Below are 26,854 nucleotides of genomic sequence, written 5' to 3' on the forward strand. Positions count from 1 at the left end.
GGCCATGGTGAGAGCACATTCTCTCGGCTCTTCACATTTCTTTTTCTAGGGCATTCTGCAGTGGCATTATCTAGCTTAACACTTCTTCTGATATTTTCAGACTGGGGTGCAGTCAATTAGAAATAAGGGCTGGAAAAGATTCACAGCTGATTTGCTTTTGTCATCAGACAGCTCATTCAAGACAGCCTAGACAGTGACATTTTGCAGGCCTCTGTGGCTTCCGTGAAAAAGCAAGGAAAAGAAATTACCACTAATGTTGCCTTGAACACACGGCCCCCATACAGTCGAAGGTCACTGAGGAACTTGAGATAATGGACCTTGGCTTGCAGGGCGGAGAGCTGAGGAGAGAAAAGAAACCTCAGGTGTTCACTCCATCGGGTGTGATTGTGTTCCTGCTGGACACCAGCCGAAAACGGGCAAACGAGAAGGATGCTTCTACTGCCAACAGATGGGGTGTGACAAGGGATCTTCATGAGGAACGAAAGTAAACTGCTCTGTATTTGGTTTCCTGATCAAGGGCTGCAACAGGACATCTAGATTTAAATCTTTTCGTTTTGGGGGGAAAATATGGATTTGCTGGGCCAGAGCATTCAACAAGTCAGAATGAGATGACAGAATTCTCCACTGCAATGGGAGCATGTAGAGTTTGTGGGAGCTGTTTTGAATACACATCTGTGATCAATAGAAAGCCTTTCAAATGGGCTCTTCACTCCCATCTTGTTTCTTCCAGTCTTTGCAAGTTTTCAGGGAAAGTGAACTTTCTGAGCATCAATCATTGTGGAAATGTTTGAACTCACTATCTAAGTGAATTCCAAGGAATGACTCTAAGAATTCAATTCCAAGAATCTATTGATTCAATTCTGAGAATCTATTGAGTTTCATGAATGATTGACAAATGAAGTTTTATCCAGGTAAAATTGACCTTTATAAAGACTTAAAAATGCAGATTCCCATATCCTAAAAAAGTACTTGATTGAAAAAAGTCCACATTTCAATCTAAAATATGATACAAAACTACTAGACATGAAATAGATAAACAACAAAGTCCTACTGTATAGCACAGGGAACTGTACTCAATATCTTATAATAAACCATAATGGAAAAGAATCTGAAAAAGAATATATACATATATATATATACACATACACATATATATGTATAACTGAATCACTTTAAATCGACTATACTTCAAAAAAAATTTTTTTAATTAAAAAAAATGAAAGAAAGAAAAAAAGTCCACGTTTCATACCAAATGTGCCAGGGAAGTTTGTTCGAGGTGAAATTTTCCAAAGAGGTGTAGAACATCAAGTAGCAAGGACTGTAAAACTCTGTTTTCAATTGCAGATAACCTGCCAACTCATTTATCAACCGTACCTCAATGTGCTATCCTTTATATAATTGTAGTTTAGAACCAATCATCCAGCCGACTTCTTTCAAAAATCCAAAGCACTTTGCAAATTGATTTGAAATCAAACCACTCACTCTTAACTAGAAAAAAAATGACCTTTATAGAAGGACAGTGATAGACAGACTGATCTTAGAGCAGTTACCCAAATTATTACAAAACCAGTGGGCCAGGCTTGGAAGAAAATCACACCAAGTCAATCAAAAGAAAAGTAGCTTTGGGCAAGTCAGAACTGATACTTAGAACATCTTGACCCATGACATCCTGCTACATTTCCATAAGCTGAATGCTTACAGAAACTGGGAAGTAAGTTAAAGGTGGCTGATAGTGTGTCAAAGTTGATCACACGTTTAAAAAAGTCATTGGGGGTGAGGGGGGAGCAGAAATAAGTATGTGTTAGCCAGTAAAAAGGACTTAAAATCAGATACTAAGACCAAAGAACTAGCCACACAAATGATTTGTATTAGAGTCACACACGTTTCTATGGCTGATATCATTGAGAAACTGTTCTTGGGTTGTCAGACTGCCTCCAAGTTTACAGGTCCTGGATTTTAAGGCTCCTTCTCCTTCTGGTTCCTGAAACCCTGTGCTTTTATTACCAATAAACATAACTCTCTATTCTGACCAACAGTATATTTTAAGATGTCCTTTGTATCTCTTTTACTTGATTAAAAGAAAGGAGATTTTAACACTAATGATGGTGAATGACAGAACTAAGTTTATCTTCTAAAAGTAAGATTTAATTCAGTGGTTGTCAGTTGGGGGTGATTTTGGCAAAATCCAGAGACATTTTTGTTTGTCATGATTGAGGGGGTGGGTGCTACTGACATCTCATGGGCAGAGGACAGCGACGCTGCTAAATATCACACAATGCACAGGACAGCCCTTCTTCTCCAACAAAGAATGATCTGGTTCCCAATGTCAATAGAGCCAAGGTAGAGAAACCTTGGTTTAATTCATGTGGCATCTAGTCTGCAGGGCCTCTTACTGGCTGCTGAGCACTTAAGCTGGTCTGAGTGGTAAGCAAAAATATGATGAAAATATGAAAATATTTTGCAATTCTATCCTCTAATCCCAAGGTTTGAGAGGCTTTGCAAGGTTCTCCTGCACGCACATGTGAACGCACACACAATCCGTACAGTACGGAGTCTGTAGCTCGCAAGGAATAAATAGGCCTCCGTTAGAATACGTATCTTTCATTTAGTCTTAGAAACATGTTAATAGTTAAAAAAAAGAAGGTTATATAGTGTTACATGCTCTGCAAATCTGGTGCTAAGTATTTTATTCATGGGCTAATTTTAAACATTTAAAAAAATGTATGCAAGCCTCTCTTTTTAAAATCCATTTTCTGTTAAGATGCAAATGTGATACCTTTTTACCGGGTGGTACCAAGTTTTGATTTGCTTTGACAAGGTGTGAAAGTGCTTTCTTTATGTTCTTCTCTTTCATGCTTTGCAGCACAGCAGAGGGAAGAAAAGTCTCTAATCCCCATTCTTTCCTGCAATAAAGAGCATATCTTTAATTTCACATTCTTGTGATGATTAGACATCTAAGACAAAATGGCACTCTGATGTTTGTTGGAACAAATGATCTCTTGGTAAGGCAGGGAATGGATACAAGTCCCCAATTACAGAAGCAACTTTAAATTTATACTCAGGAAACATACTATTTGATCATTAATCCATATATTTGCATTTTAAAAGAAATATATTCTTCACTCTCCAGAGAGAAAGCTAATGAGGCATTTGGTACCAATGGAAATTGAACAGACACTTTATCCAACCCACCTCTGAGTCTCTTAGAGTTCATTCACATACCTGAGTTTGTACTTCCAACACCAAGTTCTCGCCATCCCTTCGTTTATTCCCATTGTCACCTCTCCCAGTCTGCCCGTGCTCTGTCTTTCTGTCTTCTCTCACAAGGATGAATAGAACTGCTTCACGCTCCCAAACCATTCTTTCCTCCCCATCTCCCTCATCAATGGCGTTCTCCGGAAACACACAATTCTCTTTTCTCCCACCCAGATAGTATCTATCTAACTCCTTCCGTCAACATTTCTTGCTGAGGAGGGGAGGGGGTTGCTGGTATGGAGTCAGGGTAGGGTTCAGGACCCTTAAGTATGTCTGGTACTGACAGGGAGATGCAAACATCACTCATAGGTGTGGATATACAAGGAAAAAACCCAACAGATGGGCCTGGGTTAGTATATTCTTGCCAAGAGCCCACGTTCCCAACAGTGACTACAACCCTATCCTAGGAAGGTTCCATATTTTGAATCCTAGGAAATTTATCCTGTTTGGTCATGTGCCCAAGCAGAATCTTCTAAATTATGTGAAGACTTTCAAGAAGGTTCTGGTTATTTCTCCGGCTCCAGATCCTCTCTAAAGAAGGGTAGGAAGACAGCTTTCCCCCACTTGACCATTCACACCCTTTTCACTCGTTAAGATGGTGTTTTTTTGTGATCACTGCTTTCTTCCTTCTCCTTCTCCTCAACTTGTACTTACTATTTTCACCCATCATTTGGCACTCCTTATGGGCTACCCTGTAATTCTACTTGTATCATTATTTTACATCATTACTTTTCATTCTATGTCTTGTCTTTACAATCAGATCACAAATTCTTCAAAAGTTAAGATATATTTTCTTTTCTCTTAGTATAAAGACAGTAAGTCCCCTACATACGAACCTTCAAGTTGCAAACTTTCAAAGATGGGAACGTGCGTTTGCATCAACGTCAGGCATGAGTGAAACCGCAGCTTGCCCTCTGTATGCTACTGCTGATGATCCTTCAGCTCTACCATCTCCCACCTCCTCTCCCTCCTCCAGTCAGTAACTCTTCTTGCCTGTTCACTCGATGCCAGCCCCAAAAGTATGCCAGCTGTTGTACTGGACTACTGTACTTTTCAAGGCACTGTACTGTTAAGATTAAAAATGTTTTATTTTTGTGTTTGTTTGTTTTTTATGTATTGTTTGTGTGAAAAGTATTATAAGCCTATTACAGTACAGTACTATATAGCCGATTGTGTTAGTTGGGTACCTAGGCTAACTTTGTTGGACTTAGGAACAAACTGGACTTAGCAATGCGCTCTCGGAATGGAACTCGTTCGTATGTAGGGGAATTACTGTATCACATAAAATGCTCAATGAACGTTTGTTGGGTGAATGAATGAATTAATGAGAACACAAATTAATCATCATAGATTCTGCAAGATTCTTAGGCAAGCTAGTTATATCTGGAAGTTTTTGATTGTACCACGCTCAACCTGGTAAAATGTGGGTACAGAAAGTAGGAACAGAAATGCATTTCGGTTGTCTGAAAATCATCTCAAGTTGTGCAGGCCACCTTTTCAAGTGGGATCCAGTTTCATCTGTTCCTAAGAACCTCAGACAGGGGAACGGATGAGGGTGTGAATGGATCCACTCAAGCGCGAGACCTCTTTGTGAGCCGAATATCTCTCGGGCTCCAGCCCTGGCATGTGTGGCAAGAGAGAAAGAGACAAACCATCTGCAAAAAGGAGTGCACTGACATTGGAAGGCCTGGGGTTCTCAAACTGCACACAAGGACCTGTCCCTAGGCAGTGGCAGGAGAACCGAGAGTGGCAAGATGAGGGGCACCGGGAGTCGGCAACCTGGAGTTCTCATCTTCCGGAACGCAGGCTCGCAAACTCATTGAGAAGAAACCAGTTTACTCCGTGGGGGTCGGCCTGGCACTGTGGAACCCAGAAAGGCTTTACAGGCAGCCCGTGGGAAGCTTCTCTGGGATGTGGAGTTTTAATCAGCCATACGCCACTTGGAGGTGAAGACAGAGCAGACGCTGAGGCCTGTAGTGTTACGTGGAGATGAGGCTTCAGCCCCAGCATAAACTTTGAAACATGAGTATCTCTTTCTTCTTAGCATTAGAGCTGCCAGGATTAAGAAAATGGTGGCTGCTTTCGGCTATTGGATCACCTTCCAACAGGAAGCATACAGACTGGAGACAGAGGGTTCTCTTTTAAAGGATGACTCTTATATAAGCTCGTCAACTGAAGGCAACATAGACTTTTTTCTAAGGAGAGGGGATCTTTTCCGGCTAAAGAGGTAGTATACTGCCGTTGTAAATGCCATATTCAGCAAGAGAAGGCATTTATTTTCCAAACAGCATTTGATTCATGAAACAAAGTTTGCGTGGCATCCTTTCCCACGCTGTCGCAGTTCTTTATTACAACTACCATCCTTCCTGATTAGGACTCAAAGAATTACTTTGTATACTGCAGTTTGATCATCTAAAAGTAATCTCTGGTTATGCACACCATTTTCTAAACACAGGTCTTCAAACGATCACACAACCTATAGCGCAATGTGTTCGAATCCTCCCCGCTCTAGTTAATAGCCAGTGTGACTTAGGCAAGTTATTTAACCGTCTGTGCCTCGGCTTGCTCATCTGTCAAACGGAGCTACACTCCTACTGATTTCATAGGGAGGTTTTGGGAATCAAACAGCTTAATGTCTGAAGAGTGCTGAGACCAAAGCTTGGTTTAGAACCAAGTTCATTTAGGAATTTAAATGTGACCCTCAATTTAACCACAATTCTCTAAAGGTGGACTATGTAAGAAATGGTCTCTTCCACCGACATGAACAGAGTATTCATATATTTTGCCTCTGGTTAACACACGCTCTGCCACAAACAACGTCAATTTTGGAAATAGACATACACATCAAAAATACCCTTGGGCATTAAGAAGGCAGCATCTTTGTCTCCGAAATGGCTCCGAGAGTCAGCACTTACTCAATGTACTTGAGGGAGATTTTCTGCGTTTGCTTGGTGGTCACGGTTGCGATGTACATTTGCAACGCCGCCAGCCGCAGGGCGATGTCATACTTCAGCTCCGGCCCAAACCGCTCCTGAACGACGTCGTTACAGCTCTGAAAAGAGACCAGCAGAGGGCGCAGCTTGTCAAAGGATGCACTGCGTTGCCTTAGAGGGACAGGTGACAGGCGTTTCCCCACTGTCCCACCTTCACTTCCAAGGCAAGGGGCTAAACGTGGAAACATTTTCACCGCTGCTTGGAACCGAGTCAGTATTTAAGTGCACGCACAAACAAAGAGACCACACAAACATTCAACATTCATCACGAGCGAGCTGCTATTTAAATATTTAGCTTTTTGTAAAAATAATGAGGAATTTAGGAATGGAATTTCCAAACACAGGTGCCACGACTGAACACGTGAAGCCCTAGTAGCATGATGTGGCTTCTACAGCTAGGCTGCCGGGATTGGAATCCTGGGTTCCAATCCTCTTTTTCTACTTTAAGAGGAAAGAATCCTCTTTCTCTACTTTCACCGTGTGACCTTGGGCAAGGCCCTTAGTTGTTCTGTGCCTCAGTTTCCTCTTCTGTAAGTTGGGGATAATACTTCCCATTCGCAGGGCTGTGACAAGGATTAAATGAGTTAACAAGCCCTCAGAATTCCATCTGGTAAACTGGAAGCACTCGTACATGTTTAGAGCTGTCATCATCAATGTCACCCTCTTGCTATCATCCAGAGGGGTTTCGGGGAGGTAGAATGAGCAAGGTGATGGAGAGCAGCAGCTCTGGACCTACACGTGCCTCGGGGCCTGGCTTTACTAATGGCTACCTCTGTGCATAAACTTCAAGCAGTTTACTTCGCTCTTGTAGCCTCAGTTTACTCATCTGTGCAATGGGGATTCATACCAATGACTTGGCCGGAGTGGAGAGGGTGGTGAGGATGAGGTGAGATGCACGCTTTGTCACAGCGCCTTGGCGCACTCAGTGGAGGGTGGCTCTTGAAATCGTCAGTCTGTTCCAGTGGTGACTGCCCCCACTGAGACTTTGAGGGAGTCTCTCGGCTTTAGTTTGTTCACATGTAAAAGGGTGACATCTACCTCACAGGGTTTGGGGTGAGCATCAGATTGAAGAGGGGCTGAGAGGGTACTGTAATGTGTCAAGCCCTCCAGGACCACAAGTGAAGGGTCTGAGGGCGCCATTCTCACTCCTGCACGGAGCAAACACTGAGCCGAACGTTGATGGGAAGCACGGTGCTGCTTAAGTACATTCTGCATGTGTGTTTACTAATTTTGTTATTGGAAACTAGGCTCTTGGGCTAGAAAATATATTTAGCCTCTTTCTCCCTTCTTTATTCTTTGCCTTGTCCCCAAAAGATTTCAAATGAAAAACCGTATCAGGATTTGTCTGGCTCCTTTCTGAGATAAGTACCTTTACGACCACTTCATGTATTGATTCTACTAAATGGGAACATGTACCCCATACGGTTTCTGCATACAGTATTTGCCCTTCGGATACGTCCCCCTGGGACCCTACCTGCCTGCTCTGGGTGCCTCTCAGCCCATCCCTCACCCCCAAGAGTGAAGCCACATTCCCTTCCCTCCATCCTTCACATGGTTTTCCACCTTCGTTTTTCCTTAAAATCCTACATCTATCTGGATTGCACTGTACTCCTGTTGGAAGTGGGTCTCATTAGAGGCAGCAGACAGGGTGGCTCTGAGGGAAGCCGCCATTTTGTTTGGCTAGTCTTGGGTTTACCAGTTATTTCCAAGAGCCCAGGGTTGTCCACAATGGGGTACCAGGGGTTTGAGGGTCCAGATAGGGTCATTTTATAGTTTTGTGAGGGATGAGGGTGAGCAAGTCTCTTGGCAAAGTGCCGGGCCATAACACGCACTTGAAGAACCAGTTCTTTGATAAACCATTTTGACAGATCACTTTCTTCTAGGACTGCTATTGCATGACAGATTTGAAACAGGATTTTAGCATAGAATTTAGAGACAAAAGCTCCAAGTTGGATCCTAGGCTCTGCCAACTACCAATCAAATGACCTTGGACGTGGCACTTCATCTCTCTTGAGTCTCAGTTTTCTTATCTGAAAAAAAAAAGGGGCTAACAACAGCTAGCTCTCAAGATTGCTAGCATACCTGCAAGGATGTTTCATAAAATGGAATGTGCTTTATAAAGGTGAGTCATCATTATCACTTGTCCTCAGAGTTGTGACTGCGGTTGTTTTTTCCCACTCCTGTTATACCCTGTATTTAACCAGACTTCTGAGTGGATTCTTTTGTCAAGGTGATTAGTCACTTAATTACATTATATAATTAGTTCAGACTGATCCCAGAGAACTAGTGTGATGTCTGACTTATATATATATTTGGTACAAATTATGCATTTATTACTCTCAAGTACATTATTTAAAATATAGTTATACAAACAAATGGCGGTCACTGTTTTGCTAAACAGAGGTCTCGACAGACTCCGCTTTAGACCTACAAAAATTCATTTATAAGGAATATGTGAGACATTAAAAAGGAAACCAATACTGCTAAAGTGTTTGAAAACATTTTGTAGCCTTATCATCCTGTCTACCAATTGGTTTAACCATCTTTGTTTTAATAGACAGTGGAGAGCTAAATGTCAGCATAGCTTATTATAATTATGAAATAGAACAGTCTGGATTATTAGGGTTTACTGTTATTATATATGCTGAAATCTGTAAAATACTTCATGGTCCATTAATGGCTAGGAGATTCTTCTATATTATCACTATCGAAACCTCTGTGGTCATTGTCATGGCTTGTCAATGGCCACTGCCCTCATTAAGAGCCCACTAGGCTGAACTGATTTTTGTCTGTGTAACGTGATAGACATTGTTTCTGTTTCCTCTCTTGTTCTCCAGGCTAATTTTATTGCATCTTTTTGGTACCTTAAAATCAACACTCGGACACAGCACCATTCGCAGGCCCACTGACATATGCTACACAGATATGTAATTTTAGACCTACTGCATGTTCTGTCATACAAGGCATTTTGAGACAAAGGGTCTGAGTCCAAGAAATTTTCATTTCCTATTCTCAGTGAAGGATATATGAGATGATGGTAGGTGAATTTTGGCCTCTATCGCCCACTGTAACATGGCTCCCCCTTCCTCCCCCAGGGCTGGCTACTCCTTGAAGGGATAGCTAATCCACCACCTGTGCAACACCCAAGCGGGGAAAGCAGAAACGTCTTTGGTCTTCAGCTAGTCCCAGGGCAAGAGCCCCGGACAGGTTTTCCTGTTCTCAGGACAGTCCCACAGGTAGAAAAGATGTGTCTTTTGAATAAGAAAGATTTCCATGAACTGCATTAGATTTGAGCAAACACCTTAAGTGCTTAGCAGTACTCCTGGGCTACTTAAAAGGTCTCCCCTCCCCAAGACAAACGCAACCGGGCTCTTCTTTTAGAAGTGCAAAGGACTTGTGATGTTGGCAAACAGAAGCCAAGTAAATGGCTTTAAAGCATCATCTTGTTAATGGGATGAGTATATAATTATAGAGAATGACAACTGAATGCATCTCGTGCTCTACAGCCACACGCTGATTGGCACCTGTAACTACTTATTTGCAACTAACAAGCTAAAAACATAGCACATGACATGAGTTGCCATGGCAGAGCCCCAGGTTGGTTCTCGGATGGAATATGGGAAGATACAGTAATAGATCAGCTGAGAATCAAGCTGTCCCGTGCAGTCAGGTCTGGGTTACCTGGCCTCTGGGGAAGAGGGGATATTGTAACCCAGGTAACCAAAGTTTAACATTTAAGTTTATTGTTCTGTGTAGAAAATGGAGTGAAGTGTAGTGCACATTTCTTTATTTGATAAACAGGGTATGTGGGCAGGATCTGCCTTTTTCGGATGACTCTGGGTTATCTTCATAAACAGTAATCATCCTTCTGAGTTGTAAACACCACAGTCTCCTCCAAAGACCACTGAGGTGGGGAACATTTAACAGGCCTTTCCCTGAGTGCCCCCATCTGCTGGAATGTTCTAGTATGTTCTGCTTCTTTCTCCTCCCACTTCATTTCTGTTCTCCAGGGCTTATTGCCATTTAATTTATGTCACTGTTCCTAATCTCTGACATCTATCTTGTCTGCATCTCTCTGCCATCTTCTGTTTTCTTTTCACACCCAACTTTTTAAAGATTACAAAGGCTTTGAAATATACAAGAAAATACGGAGAATAGTAAAACGAATACCAGTATATCAACTACCCAGAGTTAACAAATGTTTCTTTTATTTTTCTTTTTCCTACGTTCTTTGCTTTTTATTTCTTTCTTAGGGCTCCAGCAACCTCTGGCTTATACAGATATCCCCCAGCCAAAGAGAGCATTTTTTGGGGGCTTTACTCTTGCGTTTTCTCCTTTCTTTGTGGGGGAAGGTTACATTAAGGTTTACAACCTCTTTGAGTAATTCTAATGTAGATGCTTAAGCATTAGGTAACTGGGTTCTTACTGTTTAATGTGATTATATTGGGAATTTAGGTAAGAGTAATGGGAAGCAGTTATACAGAAATATAGGAACATCGCCTAAATATCAAGCAGATAAATTCCCTTTGGGATAAACAGCAAAGCGTCTCATTTCTGGAAGTCTTGTTTTTTGAAAATTATATCCCAGAATCAGATATAGACAGTCTGCAAAAAGATATATCTTCCTAAAGTTTTACTGCCTTGAAATGAATAATTCCATTACAATGAATATCACGGTATTTCAGAACAATCTAAGCACCAAATAAATGAATAAACAAAATAAGTAAATAAAGGAGAAGGGAAAACTCCTTCTTACAGGAGAATGCCAACAAATAACTGAAGAAGAAATAATGGAATTAGACAAATCATCATTTTCAACCATCGCAATAATATTTGGGCAAGAATCATCAACGAATACTAAAATGAACAGGTAAAAGGATAATGAGAGTTGCAAAGTGACTTTCCACGTATTACTTATTAACTATAAAAGGAAAAGTGGTAACTTCTGGAGAACATCAATTAATATGAATGTTGACAAGAGTCAGTGTGAACCTTACCACGAAGGGGACAAAATGACATCACATGCCTCCTGATACGATGCACTAAGGAGGGCATGGAGTCATTCATGTTGTTGTTCTGCCCGCAATGCAGAGCCTCAATCTGATCATGAGAAAACCCCAGAGAAACCCAAATCGAGAGGTTTCTACAAAATAACTGATCAGCACTCCGCAAAACTGTCAAGGTCGTGAAAGTCAAAAAAGGCTGAGGCATGCTCCACACTGAAGAAGACTAAAGTGACATGCCAACTAAATGCAAAATGAGATCCTGGAGTGGATCCTATCCTAGAAAATATTGATATAAAGGACCTTTTTGGGACAATGGGCAAAATTTGGATACAGACTGTAGATCCAATAATGGAAATGGATCAGTGTTAAATTTCCTGATTTGGTTAACTGTATAATGATTATATTAGAAAATGTTCTCATTACTAGAAAATATACTGACATATTTTGGGGTAAATGAGCATGGTTTTGGTACCTGACATTCATATGGTTTAGGAAAAAAATCATGTGTGATGGGGGAAGGGGAGGACGTGTGCACACGCTAAAGATAAGGTAAATGTAGTAAAACGGTAACAACTGCTGAACCTGGGTGAAGGATATCAAACAGCTCATTTACCACTTTTTTTTTTTTTTTTTTTTTTGCTGTACGCGGGCCTCTCACTGTTGTGGCCTCTCCCCTTGCAGAGCACAGGCTCCGGATGAGCAGGCTCAGCGGCCATGGCTCACGGGCCTAGCCGCTCCGCGGCATGCGGGACCTTCCCAGACTGGGGCATGAACCCATGTCCCCTGCATCGGCAGGCGGACTCTCAACCACTGCGCCACCAGGGAAGCCCTCATTTACTACTCTTGCATCTTTTTCATTAGGCTGAAATTATTTCAAACTCAAAAGTGAAAATTTAAAAAGCACCATGGAACCTCACTCAATATTTTGTAATCACCTATAGGGGAAGAGAATCTGAAGAATATATATATATATATATAACTGAATTGCTGTGCTGTACACCTGAAACTAACATGATATTGTAAATCAACTATACTACAATAAGAAAAAAGCACCATGGAATCCTTAATACATTGAGCTTGGGGTGAGGGACGAAGAGAGAGAAGATCCCAAACGAAAGAATTCAGGGGGGAAAACCCCACAGTTAATCCATCCCACAATGTTAATATGAAACATGCTCTGGTTCTCACGTACCTGAACATACAGATACTCGAAAGCAACTGGATCTCGCCTTAAAAGGTCAATTGGATCCTTTGGGACGAAGCTAATTCGGAAAAGACATCTCATCTTATGCGAGCTGGGCCTCTGGGTCACCTGGAAGAGCAGACCAGTGACAAAAGAATCCTTCAGTGCTGGCAGAAAGGGCTGAGGAGCAGAAGCAAAGGCAGCTTCCTTTGGACACTGAGGAAGGAAGCGGGTGAGGTGCTTTTAGTATTTGTCATACATACTCATTCCCTGAACACCGCACGTACCTGTGACCTAGGTCACGTTCCCCCAAAGCAGTCCCTGAAATGAGGGACTGCAATAAGGAACTACTCCCAGGAGAGGCCAGTGAGGGAGCGGGGGAAGCAGGTCAGACAGGAGAGGAACCTGCTCAGGTCAGCCCAGCAGGGGTGGCTACAGGCTGTCCTGAGGGAGACTCTGGTGGGAAACTTACAGCATGGAGCCTCTGGGATCACAGGTAAGTCACTGGTTTCGGGCTGTCCCAGGGGGATGTGAATCTCCAGGTATGGACAGCATGGGCGCCAGCAGTCTGAGGGCAGTCCTCTGAAGAGGACCTGCAGATGCTGGTTGTTGTGACACTCACACACTCAAGCGAGGCCGGGGGGAGGGGCGCAGAGACGGGCCACTACAGTTTATTACTGTGTAACACTGCTGTGGGTTTTTTCCTCAATTAGACTCCAGAGGGACGGTAGCAGTGAAAGCATGACAGTGGCAACTTGGATGACATCCAGCTGTAAAGCTGGAGGACAGCGGTTTTGGCCCGTTCACTAAATTCGGAGTCCACAGGTTTCCAAACTACCCAAACTTCTGCTATCATGATTTGTCCAAATTGTTCAAAGGGGCTTGGAATACACCACGGGTCCTTCAGGGTTAAGGACCATGGATCATTTTGAGTTGCTTTCCTTTTCCCCAGCATGGTATGTGCCAACTACTAGGTCTTAGTTTCTTAATTCTTTTTGCAACAAAAGGGAATCAATCAATGAACGGTAGGTGCTGCATACACAGCTGAATGAACGGAAGACACTGGACTTCAAGAAAGAAGGTAAAAGAAAAGTACAAAAATAACAAACAAAAAAAGATTGAAAAAGAAAGAAGATAAAAGCTCTTCAATTTCCCTTAAAGAGGTCAGTGCGATGAAACTAAAACCACGCAGCAGGAACCCACACGGTTGTTCTACTTGTAGTTTTGTGCACTTGGATGTACTTTTTAATGCGCTTGCATGCAGTTTCATGTACTTGTAACTACTTTTATGCAGGGGACAAACCTGGCAAAATAAAAATGTTTGTGAACTGTAATTTAAAAGTTCAAAACAGGGAGTTGCCTGGTGGCCTCGTGGTTAGGATCCTGGGCTCTCACTGCTGGGGCCCGGGTTCAATCCCTGGTCAGGGAGCTGAGATCCCACAAGCCATGCAGTGCAGTCAAAAAAAATAAATAAATAAAATAGTAATAGCTTTACTGAGTTATCGGAGTGCACGTGCACACACACACATTCTGAGAGTTTACATTGCTAACTTTGTCATATAGAAGAATTCCAAGGGGAAAACACATCCCACGTCTAAAGGTATACTGGGCATCCTGAGAAGCAGTAACACTGAACCGGCTTTCTGTCTGTGGGCAGGATTGCAAAGCTGAGTGAAGTCAGGAGCCCAGGGGATCCAGGCTGCTCATCACTGGCTGACAGTAAAGCAAACCAGGAAGAAGGATGCGTGGGACCCTAAGAGACCTGGGGTGCTGGCAGGGCTGCTGTTGAGTGTCACAGTGACATAATGGTGTTTTGTCAGAAGGTCCTGTCTGATGTCAGAAAGTCAGAGATCATCTTATCTCCGGCTCCTTTAATTACAGGTTAGAATCTGTCCTGAATTTTCTGTAAGCCTCCTTGAGTTTATTTTTATCATTAGTAGGTTACACTAGTTTTGGGAAATAAATGAATGTAATGCAAAAACATGCTTTAGACTCATTAGAAATGGCAGTCCATGAGAATAAGTCTCTAAAACAAGCAAAAAACCAATTTCTTGGAAAGTTTAAGTAGTATGTAATGACAATGTTACTTTCTAGAGAGAAGTTTAGTGTCAAACTGCCAGAAATTCAGGTAGAGTCGCTTAAAAGTTCCTTGGGAGTTCTCATCACAGTTAAATGTTTTAAAATAATTTTTGTTATTGGACAAATTCCTTATACTTACTCCCCAATTCTATCATGCCTATAAATATTTCATAGGTAAAAGTTTTCATATGTATTGAATTCAAAGGCATATAGCTGGTTTGTCTCAGGATATTTAAACAATCAGTTTTCTAGAGATAATACTTGAGTTTTAGCACTTTGCTTTTAGTTCTGATTAAAAACAAAACAAAGCCTCTTCTAGAAAGATAAGGGAAGAAGCATTGTTAGAGGCTTTTTGTTTCCTTCTAAGTTTTTTGTTTTGTTTTGTTTTTTTGGCCGAGCCGCCCCGGTTTCCTGACCAGGGGTTGAAGCCGGGCCACTGCAGTGAAAGCGCTGAGTCCTAACCACTGGACTGCCAGGGAATCCCTCTAATGTTTATTTTTTTTTTGAAGGCATCATTACATTTATTTTTGGCCCTGTATGAGTCCTACCACACCAGGCCCCCCGTCCCCCCGCCTCATCCAGCCCCACGCATTCCCACGCGTGGCCTGGACCCGAGGGACTACAACTCCCGGCAGGCTTTGCAGCAGGAGCCTGTAGCCAGGGTCTCCTGGGAAAAGTATTGCAGGTGGGCTTCACCAGCACACTAATTAAAAAGGACAGTAGGGGAGAGTAAATTAAGCTCTGATTGGGAGATACTGGAGGAGGTAAAGCAAAAAGACCTGGGGTTTATTCTTGGCCCTTAGGGAAAAGGAGTTTTGACCTTGCTGCCTGCGGAGTAGGAGGGTGGCCAGCGCCAAAAGTCCTGTTGGAAGAGAAAGCCGGGAGAAACTCCTCTTCTAATGTTTTAAAAGAAGTCTAAAAATTGGAAATCAATCCGGAATGAGAAGTTATGGTTACCTAGCATCAGAAGAGACTTTGAAAGAACCTCTGTCCAGCTAAATCAGCATGAAGCTTTCCCATAAAGGCTGGGTGGTAGGTAGAAATTCAGGGGGAAAGTAGAAATAGAAATATCAAAAAGTTGTGGGTGGTTTCATTAGACTCATAGTAACTGGCTGTCTGCCCACATCCCCTTGGCATTTACTGCTCCAAGCTGAAGGCTATTTACTGCAAACACCTGTGACCATCTGCCAGCACAGGGCAAACCAGCACAGCCAGCGAGCAGTTGTCCTTAGGAGAAGCCCACCCCCAACTATGGACAGGATGTTAGCGTACAAAGCCCCAGCCCCCTCGCCCTCGGGTGGGATACCTCTGAGGCACGTTCTCTGCTGGTTCCCTGTGTCCCCAGCAGGATTGCGCTCCAGGTGCCCACAGTGGAAACTGGCTTGATTACACACTCTTTGTTGGCGTCCCCATTTCCCCATTTCCCCTCCCATTCCTCTCCCAGTATTGCCCGATGTCACCTCCCAAATAAACCACTGACATCCAAATCCTTGTCTCAAGGTTGGCTTCTGGAGGAACTCAGAGCCAAACACTGACCTTTCACGTGTGGGATTCTGTGTATCAGGGGTTGTTCCCCTATAACAAAGAATAAACAACTCGTCTGTTTCCAAGCGTGTTTTGGCACAGGTTAAAATAATAAACAATTAGATGTGATTTAAAATATCAATAGGTAGATTTAAACGTGATAAGAATAAAAGGTCAAGTTTAGAGAGAGGAATATAAATGAACACAAATGATAGCTTTGTAACGAATTCATTGCATCGAGTTTTACTAAATTGAGAGAGTCAGGGATATCTGCGGGACCTGACGTGTAGCTTTTAATTGTGCGACAACCGAAAGGCAATCGAGCGTGATGACACTTTCTGCTACTCCATCCGTCTGGGGGTGACTTGACTCCCTGCCTCTCCTCCTGGTGTCCCCTCACGCCCCCCTCCATAACGTCCCCTCTTCAGTGAACTCTCCTACATAAGAGGAATTTGTTGAAATCCCTTATACACCCAACAAAGACACTGCTTGTGTGGAATCACAAGGAAAGTCAGGGTGCTGTGCTGAATTCAGCAGCCAAGCAACTCGCTTGTCTCCCCAGAGAACAGATGGGGGTGGCATCTTGGTGACCAGGAGCTGGGACACATTGGTGGGTCACATATTTACAGTGGGCACGATGGGGCAGGCATTTCAGGCTTCCAAAAACAGTCTGAGGTAGGTACCCGGAACTTAAAAGAACGAAATATGATTTTGGCTTAATTTAAATAATCGCAGAAAGCATTTCTTTTTAATAGTTTCTAGAGATCAATGATCAAAACAGGTGAACAAGTCATTACCATAACATAAAATACAATTCTGCAGAGCCATATCCCCAGTGAGTCACTGCTGAGTCTTTGACAATTCTGTTTGTGAGATCAACTGACAGTCTATGAAAAACTGACAAAAGGGAAACATCACCTTGAGGTGTAAAATCCATTAGGAATGCCAGTGCTCCCTATAGTGGGGCTGCCCAGGGCTGTGAGGAAGGTATTTAAAGGATTCAAGGACAGGGGGCTCTGGGCAGGGCATCCTGGGCACTGGGGGCACAATTCACGCACCTGAGTTAGGGTCTCCTGTTCATGAAGCAGGAGCAGCTTTGTTCCGGCCCCTTCCATCCTCTGCTCCAGCATGAGGGAGAAGTGTTCGATGCCTTTGATGGACAGTTTCTCTTGAAGGGTTAGGATGACGTCCTTACGGAGGCAACAGACAAGATGCGATCAGAATCAAGGCAGCCCTTTTGTAGACTCCACATATAAATGAACTCATATACAAAACAGAAATGGACCCACAGACATAGAAAACAAACTTATGGTTATCAAAAGGGAAAGAGGGGAGGCATAAATGAGGAGTTTGGGATGAACATACACACACCACTACGTATAAAATAACCAACAAGGACCTACTGTATGGCACAGGGAACTATACTCAATATTTTGTAATAACCTATAGGGGAAAAGAGTCTGAATCTATATGTAACCGAATCACTTTGTAGAGCTTGGCAACAGACTGTGCAGTGTACTCGGCTCGGTTCCCCTCCTTCTAAATGGGGTGGCGATTAAACCACCGCTGAAAGTGGTCTACATGCCTGCATGCCAAATCCAGTCCACCACCTGTTTTTGTAAAATAAGTTTTATTGGAACCCAGTCTTGCTCATCTGTTTATGTATTGGCCGCTTTCGTGCGCTGCATGGGCAGACCTGAACTTGGTGGCAATGGAGGCTGTGTGGCCTGTGATGCCTAAATTATTATATTTGCTATCTGGCCCTTTACAGAAAAAGTTTGCCGCCCCCTAGCCTACCCCTCTGTAAGAGCACGTGGTAGTGGTGAGGAACGTGGGCTCTGCAGAGAGTCTGGCTTCCGCCCTGACTCCACTTTGTATTAGCTGGCAGCTTAAGGCAAGTTACTTACCTTCTAGGCACCTTAGTGTCCCTGTCAACCGGGGATAATAATAATACCTGCCTCGGAATAGACACCAGGACTAAATGAGTTTAGACATAGACAGCATTTATTACAGCACTGCTTGGCACACAGTTAGGGCACCATATTGATAAAAGAAATTTTCACATAATGAGGTATGGGGAAGTCATTCTGGCTTATGCATGAGTTAACTTGAATTTTTTTCTTTTTTGGCTGCACCAGGTCTTAGTTGTGGCATACAGGCTCACAGCTGTGGCATGCATGCAGGATCTAGTTCCCCGACCAGGGATGGAACCCGGGCCCCCTGCATTGGGAGCCCGGCGTCTTACCCACTGCGCCAACAGGGAAGCCCCAAGTTAACTTGAATTTTATGCTAATTTGAACAGTCCGTTTGTGGCCTATCAAACATTGTACATCTGCCTTAATTATTTTTTTTATTATTATTATTTTTAAAATTTATTTATTTATTTATTTTTGGCTGTGTTGGGTCTTCATTTCTGTGCGAGGGCTTTCTCTAGTTGCGGCGAGCGGGGGCCACTCTTCATCGCGGTGCGCGGGCCTCTTACTGGCGTGGCCTCTCTTGTTACGGAGCACAAGCTCCAGATGCGCAGGCTCAGTAGTTGTGGCTCACGGGCCCAGTTGCTCCGCGGCATGTGGGATCTTCCCAGACCAGGGCTCGAACCCGTGTCCCCTGCACTGGCAGGCAGATTCTCAACTACTGCGCCACCAAGGAAGCCCTGCCTTAATTATTAAAGAAAAGGGCACACTGACCAGAAGTCAAGAATGTCCACGTTAAAAATAAAGATTAAATGGCTCCCTTCCTGGGATACCAATGCTGGTCCTATTTCGATGATAAGACTCCCTTCCCAGGTGCCAAGGTCATACTGACTCGCTGTGTACATGCTGGTCTAGTTTTTTTGAAATCCTGAAAAAATGTATTCTTGACTTAATGTTCTTTTTTTCTGAAAAGATATAAAACTGCTTGAAAACCATGCTTTTCTGGAGCAGTTTCTCAGAGTAATCTGGGAAGCTGGCTTCCAGGCTATAGTTCTCAGTTTAGCTGAAATAAAACTCTTTTCTATTCTTGTTATTGATTGTTTATTGATTATTTTTGTCGACAAGGATGATATACATATATTAGCTTTTAGTTTAAGTCTCCGGGGAAGGTAGAATGAGCAAGCTTTGTCAGCGATCCTTCACGGGATTCAACATTTATGATCAGAAAGGTGTTCTATAGACAAGCACAAGGGGACTGCAATGTAAACAAATGTCCTCAACCATTACTTTTTTCATATATTTGAAAACTAGTAAGTGATCTCTCTTCAAAGATAATTAATACTCAGATGCTAAAATCCCACAGAGCAACATTTGGCAATTTCTGGAGACATTTTTGGTTGTCACCACGGGGCTGGGGATGCTACTAGCATCAAGGAATTTTCTGGTCCAAAGGATCGACAATGTCAAGGGAGAGAAACCCGGCCATACATAGAAGTTTTTTTTAAATTGCTCTTTCTGGGGTTTTGATTCTTCCCCGTGGACCATTTTCAATTTCTTCTGGCTCCTTTAAAACAAAGATCCCCATACCTACCCACCACCAAAAAAATCATTCAACAGAAATTCTGTGACTATACTGAATTTCATAAAAAGATTCTGTTTCATAATTTTTTTCAAGGCCCAGAAAAGAGAAAAGAAAACCAGCCTCTGTGTGGCAACACGTATTTTATAAAACACTCTCCTGAATCACCAGGGAGGACATGTGCTAGCAATAGTGTTTTCCTATTGTGACTCTGTAAGCAAGAATTTTGGCAAGTTTTATTAAACAGCATCATATCCCTTTCATACGTATACTATTTCCAGTTTACGCCTGCCAGTCTGCATCTACGGTGACAATGAGGCTGTTAGGCACAAGCTAAGATAGCTTTAATTTGATGTGAACTCTTGGCATTGCTCCCCATCTTGTCATTGTCAGCTGCCATCCTCAGGGAAATCAAACTTAGTCTGGGGTGGGTTCCTATAATCAAGAGGCCAGAGGGAATTAACAACAGGGCTCTCTTTTATTTTTTTTTTTATTTTTTTTATTTTTTATTTTTTTTTCTTTTTGCGGTATGCGGGCCTCTCACTGTTGTGGTCTCTCCCGTTGCGGAGCACAGGCTCCGGATGCGCAGGCCCAGCGGCCATGGCTCACGGGCCCAGCCGCTCCGCGGCATATGGGATCCTCCCAGACCGGGGCACGAACCCGTATCCCCTGCATCGGCAGGCGGACTCTCAACCACTGCGCCACCAGGGAGGCCCCAGGGCTCTCTTTTAAATTTAGATTTATTTCTGCTAAGAAATGCATTCAAGTCTTTACTTATATCTTCAGACGGGTAAGGGCTCCAATGGCAAGAAGCTGTTCTGACCAGCTGGTATCACAGAACAAGCCACAGTATCAGAGGGAGTTGAAACAATGTAGCTCTTTGGGGTTAGGTCAGGGGTCTTCAAACTAGAGCCTGGCCCCTTCCTTTCAAATCTGGCCAAGGCCATTCATTTACATATTATCTGTATAGTAAAGGATGAGTCTTGCCTGAAGAAAGGTTTGCCTCTTTGCCCCTGGCTCTTGGGAGGTAACCTCTAAGCCCTTGGAGTATCCTGCCTGATAGAGGTGTCTTTGTTCACTGAGTGGGGTGTGTGTGTGTGTGTGTGTCTTGGGCTACACTGGATAGTCTATGCTAACGATGGGATTCATGGTGGTGACCCTGGACCATGTGGTATCAGCTCACCTCTGGAGGGGCAGGGTGCTAAGGTCAACCACACAGGTGGGCAGCTGTGTCTAAGTGGACAACCCCCAATAAAAATTCTGGACACCAAGGCTCGGGCGAGCTTCCCTGGTTGGCAGTACCCCGTGCACACATCAGTGCTGGGAGAAGTAAGCGCTGTCGGCATGACTCCCGGGGGGAAGGATGGCTGGGGGCTCTCTGCCTGTAACTGTGAGGATACCAACGTGCTGCGTTCTGTGAGGGCTTCGAGTGAATTATTAAAGCTGAGGGTGGTCTTAAGGACCGCCTGAACCCACCTGCCTCTGGCTGCTTCCATGAGCCAACAACTGAGTTGAGTAGTTGCAACAGAGAGCAAGTGGCCCACAAAGCCTAAAATATTTACTCTCCAGGCCTTTCCAGGAAAAGTTTGCCAACCACTAAGTTAGCTGGTCAATACTTGGAGTAACATCTCCCTATAAATTGATTTTGAGTAGCAATAAAGGAAAAGGCTTTTTCAGTCGTCACCACTTAAAATTAGCAGTCTTGTACCAAGGAAGTGAATATTCCATCCGCAATGATTTACGGATAATTTAAATGCTCCCCCATCAATCTAATACTGTCTGCTCTATTACCTGCTAAATCACGACCTATTTCAAGCAATTCAGAACAAGCTGCTTGTGGTATCATGGCAATAAGAATGCACAGCGAGTTGGCCTTGGCGGAAATAATTCCACTCATAAGGTCTATGCTGATTAATTATTATTATTATTTTTTTTTTTTGCGGTACGTGGGCCTCTCACTGTTGTGGCCTCTCCCGTTGCGGAGCACAGGCTCTGGACGTGCAGGCCCAGCGGGCATGGCTCACGGGCCCAGCCGCTCTGCGGCATGTGGGATCTCCCCGTACCGGGGCACGAACCCATGTCCCCTGCATCGGCAGGCGAATTCTCAACCACTGCGCCACCAGGGAAGCCCCTGATTAATTATTAAAAAATGAGAATTAGAGGTTGACTATTGGTAGACTTTTTTTAATACAAAGTTGATATTCTCTTGATACATTATTGTACAGATCATCACTAGGTACCTTTTTTTTTTTAACCTCAATAGAACCCTTTTTATTGTGCCATTTGAAGAAAGCCTATTTTAGGCTGATAGAACTTCCGGGAGAAATCAATTTCTGAACACACCTTTGTCCAATAAGATAGAGAATATGCACTTTTCTCCCCCAGGAAGGAAACGTGGGGGCAAAGAACCCATACGCTTTGTTATACCAGGTGAGAACTCATTAGGTATAACTCACCTGTGGCTCTGAAATAACAGAATTGCTTTGTGACTCTTCCTTTTCACCCCTCTCCTAAAAGTACACCTCATTTCTGCCTTTTTATGTACCATTTCCATGAAATTGGTTACAGCAATTGAAAGTAAATGTTATCTTTACATTATTCTATCCCTTGTTTTTTGCTGGACACCAAAGTAGCAGATACTCAATTAACATCTAACATCTTCATCATCTCCGTGGCTGACATGGCTGAGAAATCGTGCTGGCTTTGGGCAGGGTGCCAAGCCTTCTTGGTGACAGTCACACTATTTTCATTAATTTTCAGCTGTATTAAAATGACTAGCCCTAGTATCTCATGACTGATAGCATATTATATTGTTTTGCAACACACACACACACACACACACACACACACACACACACACACACACACGCAGAGCAGAACCTTGTTAAATTTTTTGTTCGTGTTTGTGTTTAAGTATTCACACGCTACCTTATTTGGAAACAACCAAAAAAAAATCTCAGAAATAAACAGATAGTTCTGAATGAAGGTACACCGCACAAGACTCACAGTGGGACTTCCACACCGTACCTGGCAGTGTCCAGGTACACAGTTCAGCGGGTCCTCTTACCTTTATGGAGGTGGTGCAGTCAAAGCGAAACGATTTGGTCTGCCCATTTTCCAGATAGACTTTCAGGACGTTTGGCATAAAAAGAAGTGAATTATCCTTAACAGTTTCCTATTTAACAAAAAAAAAAAAAAAAAAAAAAGAAAGAAAAAAAGAGGAGGGGGTGTAAGTCAGTTGAATTAGGATTCTGCCCTTTGTAGAAGCAGCATATATCTGCAATTTATTCTAATCACAGCATAAAAGAATAAAAAATCAAACTCCCTAAGGCCAACCAAAGTGTCCCTTTGGTGATATCTGAGTTCAGCTGTTCATAGCAAAATTCTTCTCTTCTAGCTAATAACTCAGCTGAATCATCTAAAAGAACTTTTCCCGTCAGAAGATCGATAAGTTTTTTTTTTAAATTTAAATCAAGGTTTCCCACTAGAAAACGCAATGACAGAAATAATACCTTTGTAATTAGACCACAATGTTTGGGACCACAAGGCCAGACTTTAGCAGAGCAGCGTGTCTTAAACAGAAAGAGGACCAGCAATGATGATGTTTCACATGATGCCTGTTGGCAGGGGTCATGATGGCGAATCACAAGCATTAACAAGCTTCAAGTTTAAAGTAATTTTGTGAAATGATTTTTAACCCATTTAGAGATGTTCCTCAAACTCCAAGGGGATATATGAGGAAAGGGTTATTGTGTTAAAAGAATAAAACACTGCCTGTAACAAACAGATAACTTAAAAATAAGTCAAAAAGAGATGTTTGAAGCGCAACCAAAAGTAAACAAAAGACACACATTCCTTTGAATTTTCTCTTCAACTGGAAGCGGGGAGAGATGAAAGGGGGAGCAGGAAGGCAAGTTGGGTGAGTTCCACGAACACGTGGTTGGTCATGAAGTCACAGGAGTGCAGGGGAAGTCAGCAATCATGAAAGCGTTAAGTCCCTTGTTTTACAGATGAGGAAACTGAGAGGAGATGGCCAGAGATTTGCTAACGTCCTACAGTTGGTCCAGGCGGTTTCAGTCCCTGAGCATGTCCGCAACAGGCTCATGCCTTTCGCTGCCTGTTTCTTTCTCTGACTCCCCTCCCCTCCTCTCTACTCCTGAGGGCTTCACACACGACTTTCCTGCTGCCCAATTCGCTGAGTTAGAGTGGCTCCAAGTCCAGAAGGAAGGCCACACAACGACTCAGAAAAGCAAGAGGAGACCGGAAAGGAAGCCGGTCACAAAGGCTGAGGGGCAGACAGCAGATCGAATGTCCCTGCCATGCTCAGGCCTGTGGCGAGGCTGCGGAGGCTGCAGGAGATGATCGACCCCCAGAGCTGTCCCCACACACCAGCTGCTTTTTATCCAGGGACAAAGGGAAGCTGCCACAGCAGCTCCTGGAATCATATTGTCTCTAAAGATGCATAAACTGATTGCCCAATCTCATGCTCAGAAGCTTGAGAAAAGATGAGGTAAGTTTCCCACGACTCTCTGTGTCATAGTCATTCCTCTGGGACTGGAACTAACAGCCTTAAACTGGGACAGTCTTGTTCTGAAATGAGAATTATGGTAAGTCTGCATCCAGAGTGATGGGGGTTCACCGAGAGGAACAGAACAGACCGTGGTGTGAAAGGGGGCAGAGGGGATGGGGTGGGACATGGCCATTGGGAGGACAAGGCCACAGCTAAAATGTACATGGGGCAGCACAGCCTTAGGCCCCATCTCACAAACATCACAACAGTTTGACAGACTGGCCAGTTAAGCCCCTGGATTCCGAGTGGGGCAGACGCAGGTCAGCAAGTTTGGGCCAGAAGACACCTGCCACCATGAGCACCTTGCCCAGGATATGCAGGCCTCTATCTTCCAATTCAAATCCAGGACCGCCCTCAGGGAAGAGTCTGTGGCCCTTAGCAAGTATATCAAGGATGAGATTTTTATCCCTTTGAGTTTATTTAAACAACAAAACCTCGACAACAAAAGGTGGCATTTCAAAGGTCCAAAAAATATGAGCACCCTGGACGGGAGCTTGCTAAAAACTAAAAATACTAGGTTGTATTTTTGGGGGAAAAATCGAAAATAAGCATCCTATCAATGTTTGCATCCTTCATTTTGAAGATCAATTATGTGCCTGAGTAATCATGATTCCTATCAAGACCTATTGATGGAGGTCTGGGCAGTATTTCTTCACTCCTGGTTGCATATAGGAAACTTTTCCCATCATTTTAACTTCTTTCCATTTTGATTAGTTGAAAGAACAGAGACATTTTATTTTGGATACGGAAAACCTCAGGGGAAACCCTTCTCAAAATATAGAATGGGCTGTTATATGGGAGAATGCACAGTTGGCAGAATGGGGAGAAATAGGTGCAAGTTTCAAAGAGGCATATTCTACTCAACGTGAGGCAATGCCAAGTGATCTCAAATCAAATGAACTCCTTTGTAAAGTAGTGAAGTCTCTAACTCTGGAAGCATTCAAGGAAATACCAGACTGCTATGTATTCTGGGTTTGTAAGAAGGAATACAGCTGGCACAACCTGGCGATCTCTCAAGCCGTCTACAATCCTGAGATTCGACACCCCTGTGAAATCCAACAACCAATTCTGAACTGATCATTCCAGCGGGGTGACTGGCTCTGCTTAGTGCAAAGCCCCTACCTCAAGGCCTCTCTCTGAGTCACCAGCGGGTGTCTGTCAACTCACCGACACTTGGCCGTTGATGATGACCTCCTCGGAGAATCGCACTTTGACTGGATTGGACTTTAACCTTGCCTTTTTTGCAGCACTAATAAATGCTGATTTGGGAGACTAGAAAATAAGAAAACATTTGATCTGATTATTGGTAATGTAAGGCCAACCTTGTAAGAATTGTTTCCTATCTTTCTCCTCCCAGATATTTAACATTTTTGCTAAGAAGTGTTTGGTGCATGCCCAATTCAAGTACTAAATACAAATTATGGATGCAGCTGAAACCCTGTTATGCTCATCAAGCAATAAGTTTGATTTAGCCACCAGACCAGAACGATAGACAGCATGTTCCATGTTCCTACTGAGCACATTTCCAAGGACCTTGTAAAATGACAGTTGTGGAAGTGCATAAATCCTGCTTTCAATACGGAGCTTTGAGCACCATGCAGAAGGTGAGGCGGGAGGCAACTCTCATGTTGGGGTTACGACAAGTTGCTCATTAGTTATGTATTTTAACAAGGTGGAGAAGAGCCACTGAGAGTTCTAAAACGATTGATAATCCTACTGTTACTCACATTAATGGTATATGGGCACGTGAGCAGGTAAGGGTACACACACGCACACGTGCAAAAGCTCCAATGAGCCCCACACTTGAGTTTCAGCCTCTTACTGGTAACCTGTGATCCTATGACCTTACTTAGAAGTGAAAGGTAGAGAGGAGACCTCGACTTAGAAGTGAAAGTCAACTGAATCACTTTGCTGCACGGCAGTAATTAACCCAACCTTGTAAATCGACTATACTTCAATAAAATAAATAAGAAATAATATCGAAAAAAAAAAGGTCGACTTCATGTTCTGCCTCATCTCATAGGCCCTCTGTACTGTCTTTCATTGGAAAGAGGGGCTGAGGGATTCAGTTGGTCTCCCTCAGAAATGGAAAGGACAATGACAAAACCTGCTTAGAGGCTGTGATCCTGGTCAACTGCCTTCATCTGAGAATCAGCCTCATTGCACAGTTTTAACAAAGCCCGAGGGGAAGGGAACTCATGTGGTAGGTGCGCTCCCTATCATGTTGCAGGCACCATCTGTTTATTTTGAAAAAGAACTGCATTCTCTATTGAACCTAACATAGAGGTAAATATTTAGCTTGAATCATACAACTGCAATTTTATAGATTAAAATGGTCAAATATTGGAAATGGCACACGGTTCAGCCTAACGTTTCTCATACTGTACAGTTCTAAGAGATTGAGGCTGCTGTGTAAAGAATTCTAGTAATTGACTCTAGAATCAACACAGAGGTTCATCCTCCTGTGCATTGCGTTAACCTCAAAGCACAGAAGCCAGTTAGGGTGCCCCATACTTTGAATTTCAAGTAAAATGAAAACAATAAAAGGATTCCCATCTTTGTCAAATACAAGTATACTGGAGATCATTTTAAAAACAATATGATGGAATGGATAAGTTAAATGTGGTCTAGCCGTACAATGGAATACTATTCAGCCACAAAAGGAATGAAGTCCTGATACAGGCTACAACATGGATGAACCTCGAAAACATCATGATAAGTGAAAGAAACCAGACACAAAAGGCCACACATT

At 43.1% G+C, this 26,854-nt stretch overlaps 1 protein-coding gene across 1 annotated transcript in view; it reads right to left on the minus strand.

Annotated features, from left to right (window-relative positions):
• The window catches only part of FRMPD4 (FERM and PDZ domain containing 4), a 181,401-nt gene that overhangs the window by 13,073 nt on the left and 141,474 nt on the right, over positions 1-26,854 (minus strand). The window contains exons 5-11 of the mRNA XM_060087578.1: positions 25,270-25,374; positions 22,600-22,707; positions 17,099-17,230; positions 12,447-12,566; positions 6,171-6,307; positions 2,777-2,903; positions 249-338 (exon numbers count right to left, since the gene is read on the minus strand). Of these exons, the coding sequence (XP_059943561.1) occupies positions 249-338; positions 2,777-2,903; positions 6,171-6,307; positions 12,447-12,566; positions 17,099-17,230; positions 22,600-22,707; positions 25,270-25,374 (819 nt within the window). The remainder of the gene's footprint in view (positions 1-248; positions 339-2,776; positions 2,904-6,170; positions 6,308-12,446; positions 12,567-17,098; positions 17,231-22,599; positions 22,708-25,269; positions 25,375-26,854) is intronic.

The sequence above is a fragment of the Mesoplodon densirostris genome, chromosome X (assembly GCF_025265405.1).
Source record: "Mesoplodon densirostris isolate mMesDen1 chromosome X, mMesDen1 primary haplotype, whole genome shotgun sequence".
NCBI classification, from domain to species: Eukaryota; Metazoa; Chordata; class Mammalia; order Artiodactyla; family Ziphiidae; genus Mesoplodon; species Mesoplodon densirostris.